The sequence below is a fragment of the Pseudorasbora parva genome, chromosome 22, assembly GCF_024679245.1.
Source record: "Pseudorasbora parva isolate DD20220531a chromosome 22, ASM2467924v1, whole genome shotgun sequence".
NCBI classification, from domain to species: domain Eukaryota; kingdom Metazoa; phylum Chordata; class Actinopteri; order Cypriniformes; family Gobionidae; genus Pseudorasbora; species Pseudorasbora parva.
Window position 1 is genome coordinate 21,047,657 of NC_090193.1, and position 20,609 is coordinate 21,068,265.

The 20,609-nt window shown below is 40.5% G+C and overlaps 2 protein-coding genes across 2 annotated transcripts; both read left to right on the forward strand.

The window, feature by feature from the left end:
* The first annotated feature begins 4,525 nt into the window (after window positions 1-4,525).
* LOC137058497 (uncharacterized) lies at window positions 4,526-6,424 on the forward strand. Its single transcript, XM_067431782.1, has 6 exons — window positions 4,526-4,799; window positions 4,867-4,986; window positions 5,071-5,189; window positions 5,312-5,459; window positions 5,525-5,643; window positions 5,711-6,424. The coding sequence occupies exons 1-6, from the start codon at window positions 4,589-4,591 to the stop codon at window positions 6,236-6,238; spliced, it is 1,245 nt and encodes a 414-aa protein (XP_067287883.1). The 5' UTR covers window positions 4,526-4,588; the 3' UTR covers window positions 6,239-6,424.
* An 11,823-nt stretch (window positions 6,425-18,247) lies between these two features.
* On the forward strand, window positions 18,248-20,593 carry LOC137058529 (uncharacterized). The gene is made up of 6 exons (XM_067431818.1): window positions 18,248-18,516; window positions 18,600-18,719; window positions 18,816-18,934; window positions 19,394-19,541; window positions 19,604-19,722; window positions 19,790-20,593. The coding sequence occupies exons 1-6, from the start codon at window positions 18,300-18,302 to the stop codon at window positions 20,399-20,401; spliced, it is 1,335 nt and encodes a 444-aa protein (XP_067287919.1). The 5' UTR covers window positions 18,248-18,299; the 3' UTR covers window positions 20,402-20,593.
* Window positions 20,594-20,609: the final 16 nt, after the last annotated feature.

Below are 20,609 nucleotides of genomic sequence, written 5' to 3' on the forward strand. Positions count from 1 at the left end.
CTCAAATCCTCCCACCCCTTCCTGTCCTGGGGTTACTAACAACAGGCAGGATTCACCTCTTGGAAGTTCTAACTTTCTCTCCAAGGTCCTGTTGGTCATGACCCAGAGATAGAGGTCAGGCTATCTATGTCAGGGCACATAGATAGCGGTCAGACTGCCTTTGTCACACCGTCTCTGGAAAGCAAATTAGACACCATACAGCAGACATAGAGTCAAAATCATATTAAATAATAGTTAAATGTATTAATGATCAAATAAAATTGATTGTCAGTAATTCATTATTTTGAAAGGATAATAACTGATTATTTAATTCATGAGGTTATTAAAAATCATTCAAAAGGATAAGATGCATATGATGAAGATGCATATGATGAAGAGGCAAGGGTGTCGGCCCACTCCCCCCTTCAATATTCAAAGCCTTAATCATTATACTTTTAATGATACTTTCCAGTTATGATTTTGCTTTGATTAGTTCTTGTTTTCTAAAGTGTATATTTGGTCTCCGAGTGGTGACTGAAGGTCTAGCTGTAGATATGTGTGTAATGTGTCACTAAACACTTGATAGCAGAACTTCTTGTTGTGTGTTTTGGATTTTGGAGGTATCACTCACTCCTAACATATCAGGAGTGCAGTAACAGTGCTTGCTCACTAAGCCCGGCTTCCAGAGATGAAATATGGGTTAGTCTTTAATTTCTATTATATTTTATACATTTTATATTTCCTTTTACTGAAACACTAAAGAATCAAGATAAATATTGCCAGTACTAATGTCTGTATCCCTCACTGAGAGAAAGCACATGTTATCAGTATGTTTTGGGGAACATTCTAATTAGAACTAGAGCTTATCAATGCAAAGGAATGCAGGAAGTGCTGCACAGGGTGTAAGATCTCGGTGCTCTTTGGTTGTGTAGGATAATTAAGTTTAAATGCAAAAGTAGTCCAAGGCACTCGATGGGTATATTGAGAAAGTTAAAAAGCCTTTATTTTTTCATGGCTTAAACATTTAAAAAATTGGTGACAGAGACACCTACGCGTTGCGGCTTTACATGCCTTCGTCAGGGTGTGTAGAACTAGAGCTTAATCAACTCCAACCTTAGAGAGAATGTATCTGTGTATGTATGCAATATTCTGTGTTACAGATCCATATTGGAGGTGGATTATGGGTATTCTAAGAGATGGGTGGACTTGTTGTTCTGAGCAAGCTGTCGCCTGCTCCAGGGGCCTATTGCAAAAAACTAGGATAAGGCCGTGATATCTTGCGGATCCTGGCTAAATTTATCCGCTAATATAATATAATATCCGCTTTCGTTATCGTTCTTTGTGTGAGTGTGCCTTCAGAGTATGTTTGCACGACAGCGAAGTACTAATTTTTGCATACAGATGACAAGATCAACAAGATATCCTAGTTTTGTGCAATAGGCCCCAGATCTGGAAGGTCTCTATACTAATTCTGGGGTGAAAGTGTCAACAAGTTATGGACATGTGAATTTGATTAACTGACAATGTGTGGAAATTTATCATGACTTATTTTCTCCAAGCCAATCAGAATCACCCACCTTGCAATAATGATGTGGCTAATGTGTGCGTCTTTCTTTACAAGGTGGCATTGCCAACTAATTGTCTGGCAGGCATAATACAGTGTTATTAGTTGTTTTCATGGATTCATGTGAACGGGGATTGCTTTGATAACGTTGTCACCTGTACAAAGAAAAAAAGTTTCAGCTTTTAGAACGTCATTGTCATGTAAATGTACCCTAACGACGGATTCACACTGCACGCGCAAGTAGTGCGATGGCAACACAGAAGCAGTGCGTATGGAGAGTGGGAGAAGTACGCGGCCGTTACTGTTTTCACAGGCAGCGTTTGTCAACCGTCACTGGCCTAAGTATCCACTCAAAAGACTATGCGATTCTGCACATAGCCGTTGTGGTAACCCAATGCTTATTTGTGCATCCACGTTTCCTTCCCTAGATTCCTTTCCTCGCTCCTTAACCCTGCCCCTTCAGGATGAGAGGGGAGGACGCGAGGAAAAGACGCAAGGACGGAGGAATTGAATCAAGTGACATGATATATCCTCGCTCCCTTTAACGTCACTTCAAAGCGCCGTCAATTAACGATGACACCGCTGGATTTAGTCGGGATTCTTGAACATTAGAGATAACTATTTATATTGTGAGCTTCAGCCTTCACAAAATACCACATTTGTCCATATTTTAATTAATATTACCAGTTATTAACCATAACTGGAATTCGTTATTAATAATAACAAGATGGCTGAGCTCCATCTGTTTCCAGGTCATAGGATGGAGGACGGAGGAGCGAGGAAACAAGGAGGGATATTGAAAAGCACCCTCATGCTGCGTCCCAATTCACATAATATCCATACTAATAGTATTCGAAAATAGCATTAGTATGTCCCAAATCGTAGTATCGCATGATTATTTGAATTTTGCTAAAATAACTAAAATTAGAGCAATTTTAGAAAATCCTCCCATTTCCATAGGATTTTGTGTTTCTTCTCAGCTATAACTGCACATTTTAGAGCTATAAGCAGATGTTAACCAGCGGAGGTCTGATTCCAGGTCCAGAAACAGCCTCAGGATGGGGACTGTTGCATTCAGCTGACAGTATGGGGTGATGTCAGTCTACAAAACAATAAAAAAAAAGTGCTCCAGTACAGTGTCCTGTCTTTATGTAATATGTTAACACTTCTGTCCTAGCCTGGATGCCAGCCGAACTTAGCCCCGCCCACAAATTTTTTAGGTCGGGCAATTCGGTCTGGCCTTGCTCCATAGAGGAGTAATTATCCCCGAACAGAAACTGTTCGGACCAATGAAATCATCAAGGGCGGGCTTTAGACGATGACGGACAGATGATAAACAGTAACGTAATCATGCACATCATCAAAGGGGCTTGGATTATATTTGTTTGAATCCTAAACGGAGAGTTTGTTTGTATCTGCATTTACCATCACAATTTCTCTCAGAAATGATGATCATGTTGGGTAAGTAGTCTGTGTATCATTAAATTATTTTACAACACTGGCAAAGATCGTGTATTCCAGCCTGATTTCAGCGCACGTGCAGACAGGGTTGCCAAGTTTTTACAACAAAACGTGCCAACTACTAGCCTTAATAGCTTCTTGGGGGTTCTCCGGGGGAAAAATTGCGTTTGGGGGTAAAATGTGTGTTATTTTGGCAATGTCTAAATATAAAGGTCTATATATCTAGATATAAAGGTCTATATATCACATAATAGTCGCTTAAACCCGTGGACATAGAAAAGAACCCGCGGAAAAAACGCGGACTTGGCAACACAGTGCAGTTGAGCTCTGTTGACATTTGACAATGCGTCGCTTCGTTGCTCTGATTGGTTGTAGGTCTATCCAATTGATGTCTTTCCTGGTTGGGTTGAAACACGCCTCATAATCACTGCCCAAAGGAGCAGTTTCAGACTCGTATTCTGACTAGAATTGAGTATGACCACGTCAGGCAACTTCTGTCCTACATTTATGCCTAAACCTTAAAATTATATATAAATACAAACCAGTATATGTGCATTGTAAAAATACTTTGTTTCAGTTTAGTCCTTTACTTTTACTTAACATAATTTGACTTATTTTATCTTCAGTTTGCATTGTTACACACATTATTATTGCACAGGAACGTCAGCACCAGTCTCCTCACGAAACACCTGCGTCTGGTAGACCGACGACGACATGCTGCTTCTCTCTCCAAGCTGTCATGATGCATGTTCAAGTGGTGTAAATGAAATGGAAAAGGAAAAAAAAGATGTATATACAATGGGAATAGTAATTAATAATGCTCTATACTAATAGGAAGGAATAGAAATGTTGAACGTTTTTCTTTGTATACGTGACTGCGTAACTAGGCAACAACGGTCTCTTCCGTTATGACGTCTTCGTAGTATGTCCCAGAACAGGCATACTATTTTGCCTCACACTCAAAAGTATATACTTTTTATTCACAAAAAGAATACATACTTTTAGGTCGTAGTATAAGTATGCGAATTGGGACGCAGCAGGGGTTTCTTCATCTTCATAGGATTCCAGCAGTGTAAACACTACTGAGTGTATTACTGCCCTCCACAGGTCAAAGTTTTAACTAGATTCTTACATACAATCCTGTATCATGCAGGAATTGTAGAACCAGGAGATCAGTTTATGCTTGTCACTCACTATGTCCAAACAAAAGATAAAACAGAAAAAGTATCAACTCCAAGTCCTGCCAATTTATCAAATAATACCTTTCTCTCTGCCCTATACCTTCTACATTCCAGGAAAACATGTCTTACTGTCTCAAGACTCCCATATTCACACAAGCCAGAGACATGCTTTCCTACAACGCAAAAAGAATAATTTAACCCACAGTGAACTCTCAGTTTAATGAGGCACAGGTGAAAACAACAAGCTGATTGATGAATATATTTGATTGGTCACCCAGTATCAGCGAGTGAGTCAAAAGTGAGTATAAATAGCACAGTGAGTGTCATTAAGTTTGTTAACTTGCATAGGTAAGTTTCTTCCAGTACATTTTTGGCATTTGGTTGGGTCGTAAACAAACTCACCATGCCTTGGACAAGGGGTATCTTGCATTTCACAATGGCTGTGATAATGTTGCGTTCTTTGAGTGCTGGCATTGAGGACTTTTCTGAAATGGGTGATGCTTATGGAGCGGTCTCTGAAAGCACAATCCGGTTTGGCAAACTATTAATTGGTGCTCAAGGTGCAGTATCTGATCTGAGAGATCAGCAGTCTGATGAAAACCAGTCAAATGAAGGTAATTTGAGATCCTAATTTAAAGTGGGCCCTAGTTTTAAATAACTTAAACTGGAATTCTTTTTAAGAGCGGTTCCACCTTGCTAAAGCTAAGCTGCAACGCCTGGGTTCTTCTGTGCACTGTGCAAATGATTCAATGACGTTGCACATTCCAGGATCAAGGATGCCACGCTTTCTGGTGGATCGCGGTAAGTGGTTTTGGAGTTGTGTATGCAGGGTTTATTTTTTATTTTTATTTTTTGTAACTTTAACATTTTCACTTTCTTCTTTAGGAGACCAGTCACCGGTGCCTTTGTCTGAGATGCCAGCCAGCTGTGGTTTCTCACTGAAGCGAGTACGGAGGCATGTTTCACTTGTTGCTCCATACCAGGGCTGTCATGTCAGACAACAGGTTAGTGTGCAAAGAAAAGTGCACAGTACCTTTTCTCCAACTAAGTGAGTGGGCTTTGCATACTTTACTTGCAGCCACCTTTTTTAAATTTATTTAAATGAATAACACAAATCTCTTAACAGGGTGGAAGTTATGTTCTGCCGCTTGTTGTTATGGGGGCTCCAGTGCAAATGTCTTGCCCCATGAGTCCTCGCCTCCCTACAGTCTCCTGCTACCCTTCTGGCATGATCATCTCACTTGATGTCAGAGCAGATAATGTCAAAGTTAAAGGCAAGTCACTTCTTTCTTTGAATTTAAGTTAAGGTGTGTGAGCTTGACATTGTTTTTCCTTTTAGTTGCTGGATCATGGCAGCCTCTGCTTCTAGTACGTTCTATATGCTCCCTCACATTGGAGACTGTTGGTGGTTCACTGGTTGTCACTGTGCCGTTCACAGGAAGCTGTTGGGAAACTGAGGTATGATTAGTTGAGTGCACTGGTCTTATTCAACATGTATGCTATTAATGGTTCATGTCTTCCTCAGGGTGCATCCATTCTGCTCCCTTTGCTGTATGGTGACCAGGAAGTGATTCTTTCTTGTCCTGTGACTCAACCAACGCTGACCCCAACAACCACTTCACCAACAACCACTGCCACTCACAGTCCACAAATGTTTTACCCTTTCCCATTTGGGAGACCCTGGTGGTATCCACATTATCATGGTGTTCCTCCTACTGCGCCACCTACTACAACTACGACGACTACAACTCGGGACCCTAACCAACAAGCGGTCCAGCAAATGCGCTATCCCATGTTTTATCCACATTACTTTTCTAAAGGTTTCCCAGGAGCACAGCAGCATCAACTGCCTAGGTACCCTATGTTTCCTCCCTATATGTACCATGTCAAGAACCCATTTGTAACAACTACACCTGCAACAACTACAACTTCTACAACCACTGCTGCCCAGTTTAACCCGTTTGCAGGTTATCCAATGTACCCACATTTTTATGGCCCTCACCCTTTTGTGCCTCCTGGATTTAAATACCCCTTTATATCCCAGTATCCATAAGGAGCCAATATTTGTTCCTTGAGCCCCAACTGTCTTCTCCTGCTTGTCACACTCCAGCTACAGGTTTCAACAACACTAAGTGAGGTGTAATTGTGGAGGATTCCCCAAATTGATACTGAAAGACTCCTGACTTCTGTTTTTTTTTTCTCTCCGTAAGCCTAATAAAATTCAATGAGACTAATTGTAGGTCTTGTATGACTTTCTAGTTTCCTAATTGTCTGCGAGTTCTTCCTGCAGGACCCCACTAAGGTTGCCTTTCCCCAAAACTTAAACGGTGTCCAGCATATGCTGCTGTGCAGCCTAGTTTTCTCCTGTTGTCTACAAATCTGTTGCAAGGTGACTGAGGTTGTGCACCCTCAAATCCCGCATGGGATTTCTGGCACTATTGAGACTTTCCCTATTGCTCTAATGCAATTTAAGCTGTTGTCATCTTGGCATATAAAAAAGTTTAAGACCAAAACCATGCAAATGTGCATCTAGGCAAGTTTATTTGTATAGCACATTTCATACCCAATGGCAATTCAAAGTGCTTTACATAGAAATTAATTAAACCAGTGGTAACAAATGCATGAGAAAAGAATACTATATGGATGAATAAAAAATTAAAAACAAGCATAGTTAAAACAGTTGTAAAGATGATAATAGTAATAAAAATAATAATAAAAAAGAGAAAATAAAATGGTCAGATCCACAATAATGGTCTGATATAAAAATAAATATTTTACAGCCTACAAACATGTACCATCTTAATTAGAACACCTCTCATTCATTTCTTTCTCAAACATGTTCATAACATCCATTTTAATCACTTCCCTGATTTTTACTCAGGAACCACCTTGTTAAACCCATACTCATACCCTCCACAGATTTACACATACTCAAACCTTATTGTCAAACTTACTTTTCCATCAAACCCAGTTTTCACTAATCATATTTAACTCAAAAGAACATATAAAACAAACAATAACCAAAGATAAGAAAGGTAAACTAAAACAATTATAAAAAGAATAAAGAGATAAGAGAGGGTGCAATCAGTCGGACATAGTGCTCAGATCTCATTCAGTAAATGCACAGCTAAACAGATGCGTTTTGAGTCTGGATTTGAATGTGGGTGCTGTTAAAGCAAATCTGATCTGTTCAGGAAGCTGGTTCCAACTATGGCTGGCATAATAGCTAAAAGCAGACTCTCCTTGCTTTGAGTGAACTCTTGGTATTTCTAACTGACTTGATCCTGCAAGATCTGAGTGATCTGTTGGGTTTGTATTTAATCAGCATATCTGCGATGTATTGAGGTCCTAGCTCATTGAGTGATTTATAAACAAGTAATAGTACTTTAAAATCGATCCTAAATGTAACGAAGCCAGTGTAAAGACCTGAGGACTGGTGTGATATGGTCATATTTTCTGGTTCTGCTCACAATCCTGGCAGCAGCGTTCTGCATGAGCTGCAGCTGTCTAATGGTCTTTTTGGGAAGGCTGGTGAGAAGGCCATTACAATAGTCCACCCTACTGCTGATGAAAGCATGAACGAGTTTCTCTAAGTCTTGCCTGGAGACAAAACATCTAATCCTTGCAATATTTTTCAGATGATAGTATGATGATTTAGTTATTGCTTTGACATGACTACTGAAACTCAGGTCTGACTCCAAAATCACTCCAAGATTCCTGACTTGATTTTTTGTTATCAGGCCTTTAGCCTCAAGATATGCGTTCACCTTGAGAATTTCATTTTTGTTACCAAATGTAGTGATTTCGGTTTTGTTTTTGTTTAGCTGAAGATAGTTTTGGCACATCCAGTTGTTAACTTCATCAATGCATTTGCACAGGGAGTCAATGGGGCTGTAGTCATTAGGTGACAGTGCTAAGTAGAGCTGGGTATCGTCAGCATAGCTGTGGTAAGCAATATTGTTCTTTTTCATTATTTGGCTCAGTGGCAGCATATACAGGTTAAACAGGAGTGGTGCAAGAATGGACCCTTGTGGGACTCCGCATGTCATGGATGTCCACTCAGACTTATGGTCTCCTATACTCACATAATAACCCCTCCCTTCTAAGTATGACCTGAACCATTTGAGGACCATTCCAGAAAGCTCAACCCAGTTTTCCAGCCTGTCTAGAAGTATGGTGTGGTCAACAGTGTTGAATGCAGCACTGAGGTCCAGTTGTACCAGAATTTATGTTTTGCCTGTATCAGTGTTTAAGCGAATATCATTTATAATCTTTATGAGCGCTGTCTCTGTACTGTGATGTGGACGGAAACCAGATTGAAAATTGTCAAAGTATCCATTTCAGCGTAAGAATTTGTTCAACTGATTGAAAACAACTTTTTCAATGATTTTGCCTATGAAGGGGAGATTTGAGATTGGTCTGTAGTTGCTCAGTATGGAGTTATCCAGATTTCTCTTTTTCAGAAGAGGCTTAACTATTGCAGTTTTAAGGGCGGTTGGAAAAGTCCCATAGAGAAGTGAGGAGTTTACCACTTCTAGGAGATCTGCTTCTAAACAGTTAAACACACTTTTGAAGAAAGAAGTGGGGAGTGTGTCTAGGGCACAGGTTGATGTTTTAAGATGCTGTACTGTGTCTTCTAAAATTTTGCAGTCAATATCTTCGAAATCTGCCATGGTAATTTTCCGAGGGTTTGGTATGATCTGACTGACCCCAGAGCAACTAGAGGATGTGCTGATCGCCTTTCTGATATTATTGATTTTCTCGGAGAAGTAGGAAGCAAACTCACTGCATTTACTGTCTGAGAGCATTTCTCTGGGAATGTGACTCGGGGGGTTTGTTAGTCTCTCGACAGTAGCAAATAGAGTGCGCGTGTTGTTTATGTTTCTGTTTATAATATTTAAGAAGAAGGTCTGTCTAGCCTTGCCTAGTTCAACATTGAAAGCATGAAGGGTGTCTTTATAGATGTTATAATGGACTACAAGTTTTGTCTTCCGCCACATGCATTCAGATTTTCTGCATTGTCTTTTCATTATTTGTATTGCTGTTGAGTTTCTCCAAGGTGCTTTTTGTTTGGTACTCTTTTTCCTGACTTTTAGAGGAGCAATATCATCAATTACACTCTTAAATTTTGAGTTAAAGGAGTCAAGGAGAAAATCAACACAGTCTGCAGATATGCTTGGTGTTAGAGATAAAGCCTTCATAAACAGCACATTAGTGATCTCATTTAAGCATCTATTTTTGACAGAGACAGATCTAGCTTCAATGGCAGGAGAGATTGATATGTCAAAGAAAATACAGAAATGATCAGACAGTGCCACATCCTTAATAACAATTGATGAAATGTTTAGACCCTTACTGATAAGTAAATACCATAGTAAACCCTAGGTGTGTCCACGATTGTGTGTGGGTCCATTTACATGCTGTGTCAAATCAAAAGTGTTAAGTACAGTCATGAGCTCTTTTGTTGTACTGGATTCAATATTGTCTATGTGAATGTTAAAATCCCCAGCAAAAGCAAAACAGTCAAACTCTGAGGAAATTATTGATAACAATTCTGTGAAGTCCTCAGTGAAGCCTGCAGAGTATTTCGGAGGCCTGTAAATAATGATAAGCAGGATGGGTGGAGCACCTTTTAACACAATACCCAGATTTTCTAGAGACAAATAGTCACCAAATGACACTTGCTTACATTGATAGAAATCTTTAAAAAGAGCAGCAACACCCCCACCTCTCCTAACAGCTCTGCAAACACTCATAAAAGTAAAGTTAGGAGGGGCTGCTTCATTGAGGACTGTTGCACTACAGTTTTCTTCTAGCCACGTTTCATTTAGAAGCAGAAAATCTCGGTTGTTAGTGGTTATTAGGTCATTGACTAGAAATGATTTGTTCTTAAGTGAACTGATGTTTAAAAGCGCTAACTTAACAGCAACTATTTTTTTCTCCACATGAATCCTATTTTGACAGGTAACAGGCAGCAGATTATATTGGTTTATTAAACGGCCTGACAAGGCCTTAGACTTTCTTTCACGTAACAGAACAGAGATAGAGAAAGAGGCAGGCACACTGGGTTCCCCCTTGTTTTGTAAACATTTGATAAAGTTACTGTTATCATAGCGGGGACCCAAAACATATCACTGAGAGCTGGAATCAGTTGTTTTTGGTTCACCTACAACAGATGGAGGAGGGTGTGGACCCTGGCGTTGTGACCGAAGAAATCTCACAGGAGGAGGGCGAGGGAGAGCTGGGCCCACAGGCTTTGGTGGTCGATATTTGGGGGCTCATAGCGATCGAGTGTGATAGTCTGATTCCAGCATGAACCAAGTCCTCCATTTTCTCTGAGAAGCTCAGATGCGGGGATGCTGGAGAGAGGAATGACACGTCCGGTGAGAGGGGCTGTTGCTCTGGTGTTATCGGAAGCTGAAATATGTTGTCCTGGCTTCCCTGTCCATTTTCCAGAAAATCATCCTTGGGCGCTGAATCTTGGAGCAGATCTAATCCTTCACAGCCAGTCTGTGGTGAGCTCTGTGGGCAGGGCTCAGCTGGGAGTGTGTCCGTAAGCAATTGTAGTTGTGGCGGTGTGGTCTTATCATTGTCCTTGTGGGATGTGTCAGCCACATGTCCATTCAGCTGCTGAAAAGAAGTCCTGTGGTCGTCCATACTCTTTATCAGGTTGAGTGGGTTAAAACACACAGCTGAAGGATGATGAAGGGAAAAATAAATATTGTCCTTTAACACTCTTGCACCAAGTTTGTTTGGGTGGTGGCCATTTGATGTAAACAATTGTCTCTGACTCCAGAAGAGATTAAAGTTGTCGATGAAATTCACTCCCTTCATCATTCAGGTTTTTTGCAGCCATGTATTAAGCCCAAGCAACCGTGAGAATCTATTTGTTCCTCTTGCTGGCAGTGGCCCACTGATGAACGGCTGAACTTTCAGTTTGCTAAGTGTTTCAAAAAGTTAATTGAAATCCCGTTTAATGAGTTCTGACTGCTCTCTCTGAATATCGTTCTTCCCTACATGAATGATAAGTCGATTTGCGGTCTTATGTTTTATCAGGATGTTCTGAATTTCCCTGTTTACATCAGAAATGGTTGCTTGTGGAAGGCAGCATTTAGTTGTATCTCTGCTGCTAATGTTTCTGACTGTGGAGTCACCCACTATCAGAGTCCTTGGCTCGGCTGCGCTCTGAGCTGAGGGCCGCTGTCTGCTCGACCTTGAGCGCCTGTTAGCATTAGTGTTAGCTGCTGGCTGATGCAATCTGTGTTTGATCACATTCATCACATTTTGGGATTCATCACCCTCATTCATTAATACTTCAAATCTGTTTTCAAGATGTATCGATGGTGGTCGGAAACTAGTGTTTGCAATCCTTGTGTCTGGGGTAGAGCATGCTACTGCAGCAATATATGAAGCTCGTGACAATCTGACATCTCGAGTGCGTTTGGGTCTTGCTTGTGCCATCGATTAATTTGTTGATCAGTTTCTTGTTTCTCTATCTGTTGAGTAGCACTAAATTTATGGGACTCACCAGCTGTGTGCAGAGGATGTTCGTGATGAAGCTCTGCTGTGTGATTCGTCCGGTTTGGTAGTTCAGCAAATAACTTTGTTTCAAGAACTGCAATCCGTTGTGAAAGTCTGTGGCAGTTTGTGCAGCAAGTAGATTCTTGAACTAAAAGAGGCATTTTCTTATCCTTTCGATAGTAGGCAGCTGTGTTTTCCCTTCCGGAATGTAAGCTGATGGCAGGGAGAGGCGGTCGGATGAAGTGTTCGCTTTTTTGTAGTAATCCAGTCTCCAGAGTTTCAAGTTTTATCATTAAAGTTAAGCTTTGTTGTTTGAGCGCTGTGTTGATTTGCTGAAGTTGAAGTTATGAGATAAAATATAGAAGCGATAGAGCAAAGCGCGGAGCAGTAAGCAAGAGCGTCCGAACAGTAGCGAAGCAAGAAGTAGAGTTATCTACTTCCTGCTTCGCTACTGAATCAGTGCAAGTATCTTGCACTGATTCTATTAGCAATTTCATGACTGACCTGATTTGATGTCTTGGTGTATGTCTGTGCAAATGTGTACTTTAGTCAGCAGTAATGTGACTTTTAAGGGGATTACTTTAAAAGCATTTATCACAGGTTACTGTGACTTTATGGTTTCTACATTAGCTTGACGTACTGCATTTACTCAAGGTAAAGTTTAAACAATTTTCCATATTTGCATTGAGAGAGCATGTAAATGTTCAATTATTACATTTACATGTGCACCAATGTTGTGATTATGTAATCAGAGTAATGTCTAAATTGCCGCAAGATGCTTACACTGCATGAGCAAACCTAGATACATGTTTTGATTTTCAATCTGATTATTTGCTATTCATTATGGTTATACCACACTCAGGTAGGCATACATTATGCATGTTACCAGACATTGTTTTAATTCTTAAGTTAAAAAAAGCTTTATGGACATACTGGATATAATTTGACTCTATGATGAACATCAATACCGGGTTTGCCTTAAGCCTTGTGCCAGTGTTTTTTGACGTGTTCATCCCTAAACAACTTCCACTGACAATGTGCAGTGTGAACGTGCAAATTCACTACCTAACAGCAGATCAAATAAGGTTTGATGGAAACTCACCATCTAATCCTATTTGATCTGCATTAGTGTGCTCGGCAAGATGGTTTTGTGCTAAAGCGGCACAAAGTTGTTTAACTTCAACTCCAGGCATGTGAACAAAAGCAGCAGTGTCTTTGGTTGGGCAGTTTTTAACACAGTACACCAAATCAGAAAAGAGATCCTGAGTTTCTTTTTAAATTGCGCTTTTACATCTGCCGTGTTGCGCGTCGGTGTGCACACTCACAGTGGCACCCTTTGTTTAGTCACAAGGCGCTAAATGTTTGTGTGAAGAAACCATGTAAGTGCATGTGAAGTGTATGTAAATTTCACTGATTGGTAGTGTTGAGTTCTGATCCAAACTATAATGTTTGGTTGAGGCCAAGCGCCTGAAAAGTGAAACCAAAGTGTCTAGATAGCCCACAGCAGAGACATGGAAATAGTTGGTCCAGTATACAGGTCCTTCTCAAAAAATTAGCATATTGTGATAAAGTTCATTATTTTCCATAAAGTAATGATAAAAATTTAACTTTCATATATTTTAGATTCATTGCACACCAACTGAAATATTTCAGGTCTTTTATTTTTTTAATACGGATGATTTTGGCATACAGCTCATGAAAACCCAAAATTCCTGTCTCAAAAAAATTAGCATATCATGAAAAGGTTCTCTAAACAAGCTATTAACCTAATCATCTGAATCAACTAATTAACTCTAAACACCTGCAAAAGATTCCTAAGGGGCTTTTAAAAACTCCCAGCCTGGTTCATTACGCAAAACCGCAATCATGTGTAAGACTGCCGACCCGACCCTGTCCAGAAGGCCATCATTGACACCCTCAAGCGAGAGGGTTAGACACAGAAAGAATTTCTGAACGAATAGGCTGTTCTCAGAGTGCTGTATCAAGGCACCTCAGTGGGAAGTCTGTGGGAAGGAAAAAGTGTTGCAAAAAACGCTGCACAACAAGAAAAGGTGACTGGACCCTGAGGAAGATTGTGGAGAAGGACCGATTCCAGACCTTGGGGGACCTGTGGAAGCAGTGGACTGAGTCTGGAGTAGAAACATCCAGAGCCACCGTGCACAGGCGTGTGCAGGAAATGGGCTACAGGTGCCGCATTCCCCAGGTCAAGCCACTTTTGGGCTACAGAGAAGCAGCACTGGACTGTTGCTCAGTGGTCCAAAGTACTTTTTTCGGATGAAAGCAAATTTTGCATGTCATTCGGAATTCAAGGTGCCAGAGCCTGGAGGAAGACTGGGGAGAAGGAAATGCCAAAATGCCTGAAGTCCAGTGTCAAGTACCCACAGTCAGTGATGGTCTGGGGTGCCATGTCAGCTGCTGGTGTTGGTCCACTGTGTTTTATCAAGGGCAGGGTCAATGCAGCTAGCTATCAGGAGATTTTGGAGCACTTCATGCTTCCATCTGCTGAAAAGCTTATGGAGATGAAGATTTGGTTTTTCAGCACGACCTGGCACTTGCTCAGTGCCAAAACCACTGGTAAATGGTTTACTGACCATGGTATTACTGTGCTCAATTGGCCTGCCAACTCTCCTGACCTGAACCCCATAGAGAATATGTGGGATATTGTGAAGAGAAAGTTGAGAGATGCAAGACCCAAAACTCTGGAGGAGCTTAAGGCCACTATCGAAGCATCCTGGGCCTCCATAACACCTCAGCAGTGCCACAGGCTGATTGCCTCCATGCCACGCCGCATTGAAGCAGTCATTTCTACAAAAGGATTCCCGATCAAGTATTGAGTGCAAAACTGGACATAATTATTTGAAGGTTGACTTTTTTGTATTAAAAACACTTTTCTTTTATTGGTCGGATGAAATATGCTAATTTTTTTAGACAGGAATTTTGGGTTTTCATGAGCTGTATGCCAAAATCAATCAATCAAATTAAATCAATAAAAGACCTAAAATATTTGGACTATTTGCCTTTTCCGTGGATTACCCTTTTGCCTGTCTCTCTTGGCATTTTGGGCTGCTTGCCTGTGCAAGTATAAGCTAACTTGCGCTATACGAGAGTACTCTCAAAAGGGAATGACTCAGTTACTAACGTATCTGTTCCCTGAGAGAAGGGAATGAGTATTGCTTAAAGGGGGAGTGAAACACTCAGTTTCAGTCAATCGTGAGTACCTATAGAGTATTATTGCATCCTTCATATCTCCGAAAAGTCTTTAGTTTTATTATATTTATAAAAGAAAGATAGGCTGTACCAAGTCTTTCCGGAAAAAACAGAGCGCCTGGAGGCGTATCGTGTGGGCGGAGCTAAAGAATTACGAGCGCGCAGCTACAGCACGAGAGATTGCTGAAAGCTGTCATCCTTAAGCGTGGAGAAGAAAACGTTACCCTAATAAATGGCTATCAATCAGATTCAACTAATACAGATATGATCCAGAATCAGATCCGGAATGTAAGTTACTGTATTTAGTGGCCTGTCAACATTTGTGTGCGTTTACTCGTGGTTTATGATGACATGATTTGGTTTATGGACTATTGTATGCGACTAAACCTTAGCAGTAGCAAGCAAAATGGTTTTGCATGTCAGATAGTGTATAAAAAAACTATGGAGTAACGTTAGCATATTTGAATGACCAAGCACACTTTGTGAGAACGTCCCCTGGCTTTATGTTTGGGTGGTTTTACAATAAACAAACTGACAAATTAGTCAGCTAAACAAATGTATGTAAACACACACCATACATTGCATGCTCCATTGATAAATTAACTAACGTAAGTTATACACGATCGTGTTGTTTAATGATGTTTACTTACGCGACGATAGCCAACATAGACATTTGAAGCAGTTTTACTCACCGCCTGCTTCCAAAGCAGGACCGTGAACCTTTATCGCTGGGACCGCTCCGTCAAAAACACACTTTTTATTGACTTGGTGAAGTCCTGTGACAGCAGAGACCGTGGAGATCCACTATTGCGACACGACCGAAGCGTGATGTGATGCTTCTCGTCATTTCTGCGTTCAAATCGGTTCAAATGCAGCGATGCCTTCCCGGAATGCTCTGCCGGCGCATTAAAGTCGTTTGATGTCACCCATAGGAATAAAGTGGAGTGCGACATAAGTGTTGCACGGACTAATGAATCGTCACCTTGAGAGCAGTGTTTATGGGCGTGCATTTGCTCTTTCGCCTCAGTCACGTGCGCGCACCCTTCAGGGAGAAGAGCCCGTACGGCCCATACAAGGACCTTCCACTCTGTTGACGTCAAACGGACCCATACTTGAAAAAACTCTCCGAAACTTGTGAGAAACAGGAAGGAGTATTTCTGTGTCAAAAATACTTTGACCATCAAACGTCCAACTTAGTGTTTGAAACTTTGTCTATGTTTAGGATAGGAATCCAAGTCTTTAACAGTGTAAAAAGCTCAGTATGCATGAAATAGCATTTCACCCCCACTTTAACATTCCATGCTATTGCACTTCGATCAGGGGATCGCTTCAGTTGATTGAACCTGACATCCTATGGCGTAACATGGGCTTTTATAGTCATAGGCCACGGCCATTCTGGCAGGAGTTTACGCACTAGGGCGGGATTGATTCGCACACCTCAGCCACCTCGCCATAGGTTTGTGCAGTTGCCGCAGCACAGCCAATCAGCGCAATATTATGCTCTGCCTGGGTTTGGTGTGCAGCTGCACTGCGTTTTACATAAATAAAAATTAAGGATAATTTTTGGCTTCAATATTCCCAAGAAAAGGAGTTTTCCCATAAGCGCAAGATAACTTGCAATACTCGTTCCCGTCTCTCAGGAAACTGAGGTTACGTTAGTAACCGAGTTGTTTTAGTTAGTCATATGATGCTATAAAATCGGGAGTGGGGGCATCATGATTGACAGCTTTCCTGAGGCAAGTAGTCACTGAGGCACCAGCTGACTTTTTTCAGGATTTTCGAGAGAAGATTGGAGCTTGAACTCTAATTTCTACATTTCCATAACTGTTTATTTCACACCTACATGAGCTGTTCTGCAGTAAACTGTGCAAACTGATTCTGCGGGAGTGCGGACAGGGCCTTGATACCGCTGCTCCACTCATTTCACACTCACTACATGCATTCTCTTTAAAAAGTTTTGCATCCCCCAAGAAACTTTGCGTTCATATGCAAAGAGCTCTAAGGTTTTGAGATTGAATACAAAGTTTCTTGGGGGATCACAAAATGTTCACAAGAGAATGCAAAAGCATTGCGATTTATTTTTCCTCCCTCCCTTTATGTTTCTGTAGCCCATGATGTGATGCAAATGTTTGAAACTACTTCATCTCTTATGATTGTTCCAATGTAATTTATATACAGTAAAACACTTAAAAATAAGTGTATTATTTGTGTTTTATATTGACAGTTGTTTGGTGGATTATTTTACACTGCCAAAATCTTTTTTACTTTACTGCTGAAAAAGCTTAGAGGTATCCTAATGTCTACTTCTACTTTATTACTTTAATGGTTAAACTAATCAAGAACAAAATAATAATATAAATGTGTGTATAATAGACATAGATGTTTGACCCAGTTTAAAATTGTATTAAATTTTTGTTTTTGTTTCTGAAAGCCACCCTTTGGCTGTGATCAAGATTTTTTTGTTGTTGATCAAAGTTCTCTCAGACACACTGACTTCTGCCCAAAGTTTGGGGACATTTAGGTTTCAAATCCTGGCTGCAAGAAAAAGAAATGTTAGTTGTAAATTAAAACTGAATAAAAAATTCCATCACAGTCTATGTCTATTTGGATCGAGTACATTGTAGAATAATGCATATGTGCTTCTTTCTTTACAAGGTGACATTGCCAATTATTTGTCTGGCAGGCATAATACAGTGTTATTAGTCGTTTTCATGGAGCCGTGTGAACAGGGATTGCTTTGATAACGTGATCATCTGCACAAAGAAAAAACATGTCTGCTTTTAGTACATCATTGTCATTTAAAAGTACCCTAAGTATCCACTCAAGAGAGTATGCGATTCTGCACACAGCCCTTGTGGTAACTTACATTTACATTTAATCATTTAGCAGACACTTTTATCCAAAGCGACTTACAAAAAAGGGGAGAGCAATAGAAGCAACGAAACAGACAAGGCCAACAACCTGTAAGAGCGAAATCTCAATTAATTAGCACAGTACACTTTTATATATATATATATATATATATATATATATATATATATATATATATATATATATATATATATATATATATATATATATATATATATATATATATATATATATATATATATATATATATATATATATATATATAGACATCTACAACAAAAACTCACGTACGCAAAATACAAAACACTTGATTTTGATAGCTATGATAGAGTAACTCTCAATTTAATGAGGCACAGGTGAAAACAACAAGCTGATTGAGGAATAGATTTGATTGGTCTGGCAGTATCAGTGAGTGAGTCAAAAGTGAGTATAAATAGCACAGTGAGTAAAGTTTCTTACAGTAACAGTGGCATTTTTTTTTTGGCATTTGTTTTGGGTAGTACAGCAAGCTCACCATGCCTTGGACAAATGGCATCTTGTATTTCACAATGGCTGTGATAATGTTGAGTTCTTCTTCAAGAGCTGGCATTGAGGCCTTTTCTGAAATGGGTGATGCTTATGGAGCAGTCTCTGAAAGTCCAGTCCGTTTTGGCAAACTTTTAATTGGTGCTCAAGGTGCAGTATCTGATCTGAGATCAGCAGAACAGTCTGATGAATACCGGTCAAATGAAGGTAATTTGAGATCCTAATTTAATGCCTAGTTTTAAATGGGAGCTACAACTTAACCTCACCCTATTATTTTTTTTTATTAAAAGAGCGGTTCTACTTTGCTAAAGCTAAGCTGCACCGAATGGGTTCTTCTGTGCACTGTGGAAATGATTCAATGACCTTGCACATTCCAGGATTGAGGATGCCACGCTTTCTGGTGGATCGAGGTAAGTGGTTTTATATGTTTTTTTTTTTTTTTTTTTTTTTTTTTTTTTTGGTGGGGGGTTCCCTCATTTCCTACACCTAACATTTTTCCCCATCAGGAGACCAGTCACCAGTCCCTTTGTCTGAGGTGCCAGCCAGCTGTGGTTTCTCACTGAAGCGAGCACGCAGATCTGTTTCTCTTGTTGCTCCATACCAGGGCTGTCATGTCAGACGACAGGTCAGTGTACCAATGCAAAGATTAGTGCACTGTATCTCTGCTCAGTTTTGTGGTCATGGCTGTACCAACTGGTGCTGATAATGTGGTTAATTCAGCTTCATTTGGATAGGGCACTAACAATAGTTTTACGTAGTTTAATAAAAATATAAAGACTCTGAACTGGACTTGCACAATTGAGCTGCAAAAGATAACTTTGCACATATTTGAAAGTGACCTATTATATCCTATGACATCAAAATATAATCTATATTTAATTTACATTAGTGTGGTTTGTGGTCATAGTGGCACCAGCTGCTGTGGTAAATGTGGCATATGAGTGCATACTGAGAATATTTGGAAAAATATATACCTGTTTAAATGCACCGTTGCCCTGAAGCCACCAGGGTGGCAGTGCCACCAGCTGGGGCTTGTCATTGCTGTTTGCAGCTTTAATATATTGTTTTCTAAATCTCCTAACAGGGTGGAAGTTATGTTCTGCCACTTGTTGTTATGGGGGCTCCAGTGCAAATGTCTTGCCCCATGAGTCCTCGTCTCCCTACAGTCTCCTGTTACCCTTCTGGCATGATCATCTCACTTGATGGCAGAGCAGATGATGTCAAAATTAAAGGCAAGTCACTTTATTCTTTGAATTTAAGGTGTGTGTGAGCTTGACATTTTTTTTCCTTTTAGTTGCTGGATCATGGCAGCCTTTGCTTCTAGTACGTTCTATATGCTCTCTCTCATTGGAGTATGTTGGTGGTTCACTGGTTGTCACTGCGCCGTTCACAGGAAGCTGTTGGGTAACTGAGGTATGATTAGTTGAGTGCACTCGTCTTATTCAACATGTATGCTATTAATGGTTCATGTCTTCCTCAGGGTGCGTCCATGCGGCTCCCTTTGCTGTATGGTGACCAGGAAGTGATTCTTTCTTGTCCTGTGACTCAACCAACGCTGACCCCAATAACCACTTCACCAACAACCATTGCCCCTACTGTTTCTGTGACCCAGAACCCAACTAACGGTCAACAAATGTTTTACCCTTTCCCATTCGGGAGACCCTGGTGGTTTAATCCATATTATCATGTGCCTCCTACTGTGCCACCTACGACGACTACAACTCAAGCCCCTGGCCAACAAATGATCCAGCAAATGCACTATCCCATGTTTTATCCACATTACTTTGCTTCTAAAGGTTTTCCAGGAGCACCACAGCCTCATCTGCCTAGCTACCCAATGTTTCCTCCCTATATGTACCACGTCAAGAACCCATTTGTAACAACCACACCTGCAACAACTTCCACAGTTACAACTTCTGCAACAACTACAACGGCCACGACTACAACTTCTGAAACCACTTTAGCTGCCACAACCTATGAACCCCCTTTTAACCCGTTTAATCCACACCCATTTAATCCAGCATCCCCAAGGTTTTATGGCCCTCGACCTTTGCATCATGGTTATAACTACCCCTTTATGTCCCAGTATTAATAAGGAGCCATTCTTTGTCCCTGCAGCCCCAACTCCTTGTCTGGCTTACACTCCATCTACAGTCTTGCTGACACCAAGCAAGGAGTAGTTGTGGAGGATTTCCTAAATCGATATTGGAACACTCAAATGATACTTCCAGTGTCTTTCCTTTTCAACTTCATAAGCCTAATAAAACTCAATGAGACAATTGTAGCTCTTGGTTTTTCTT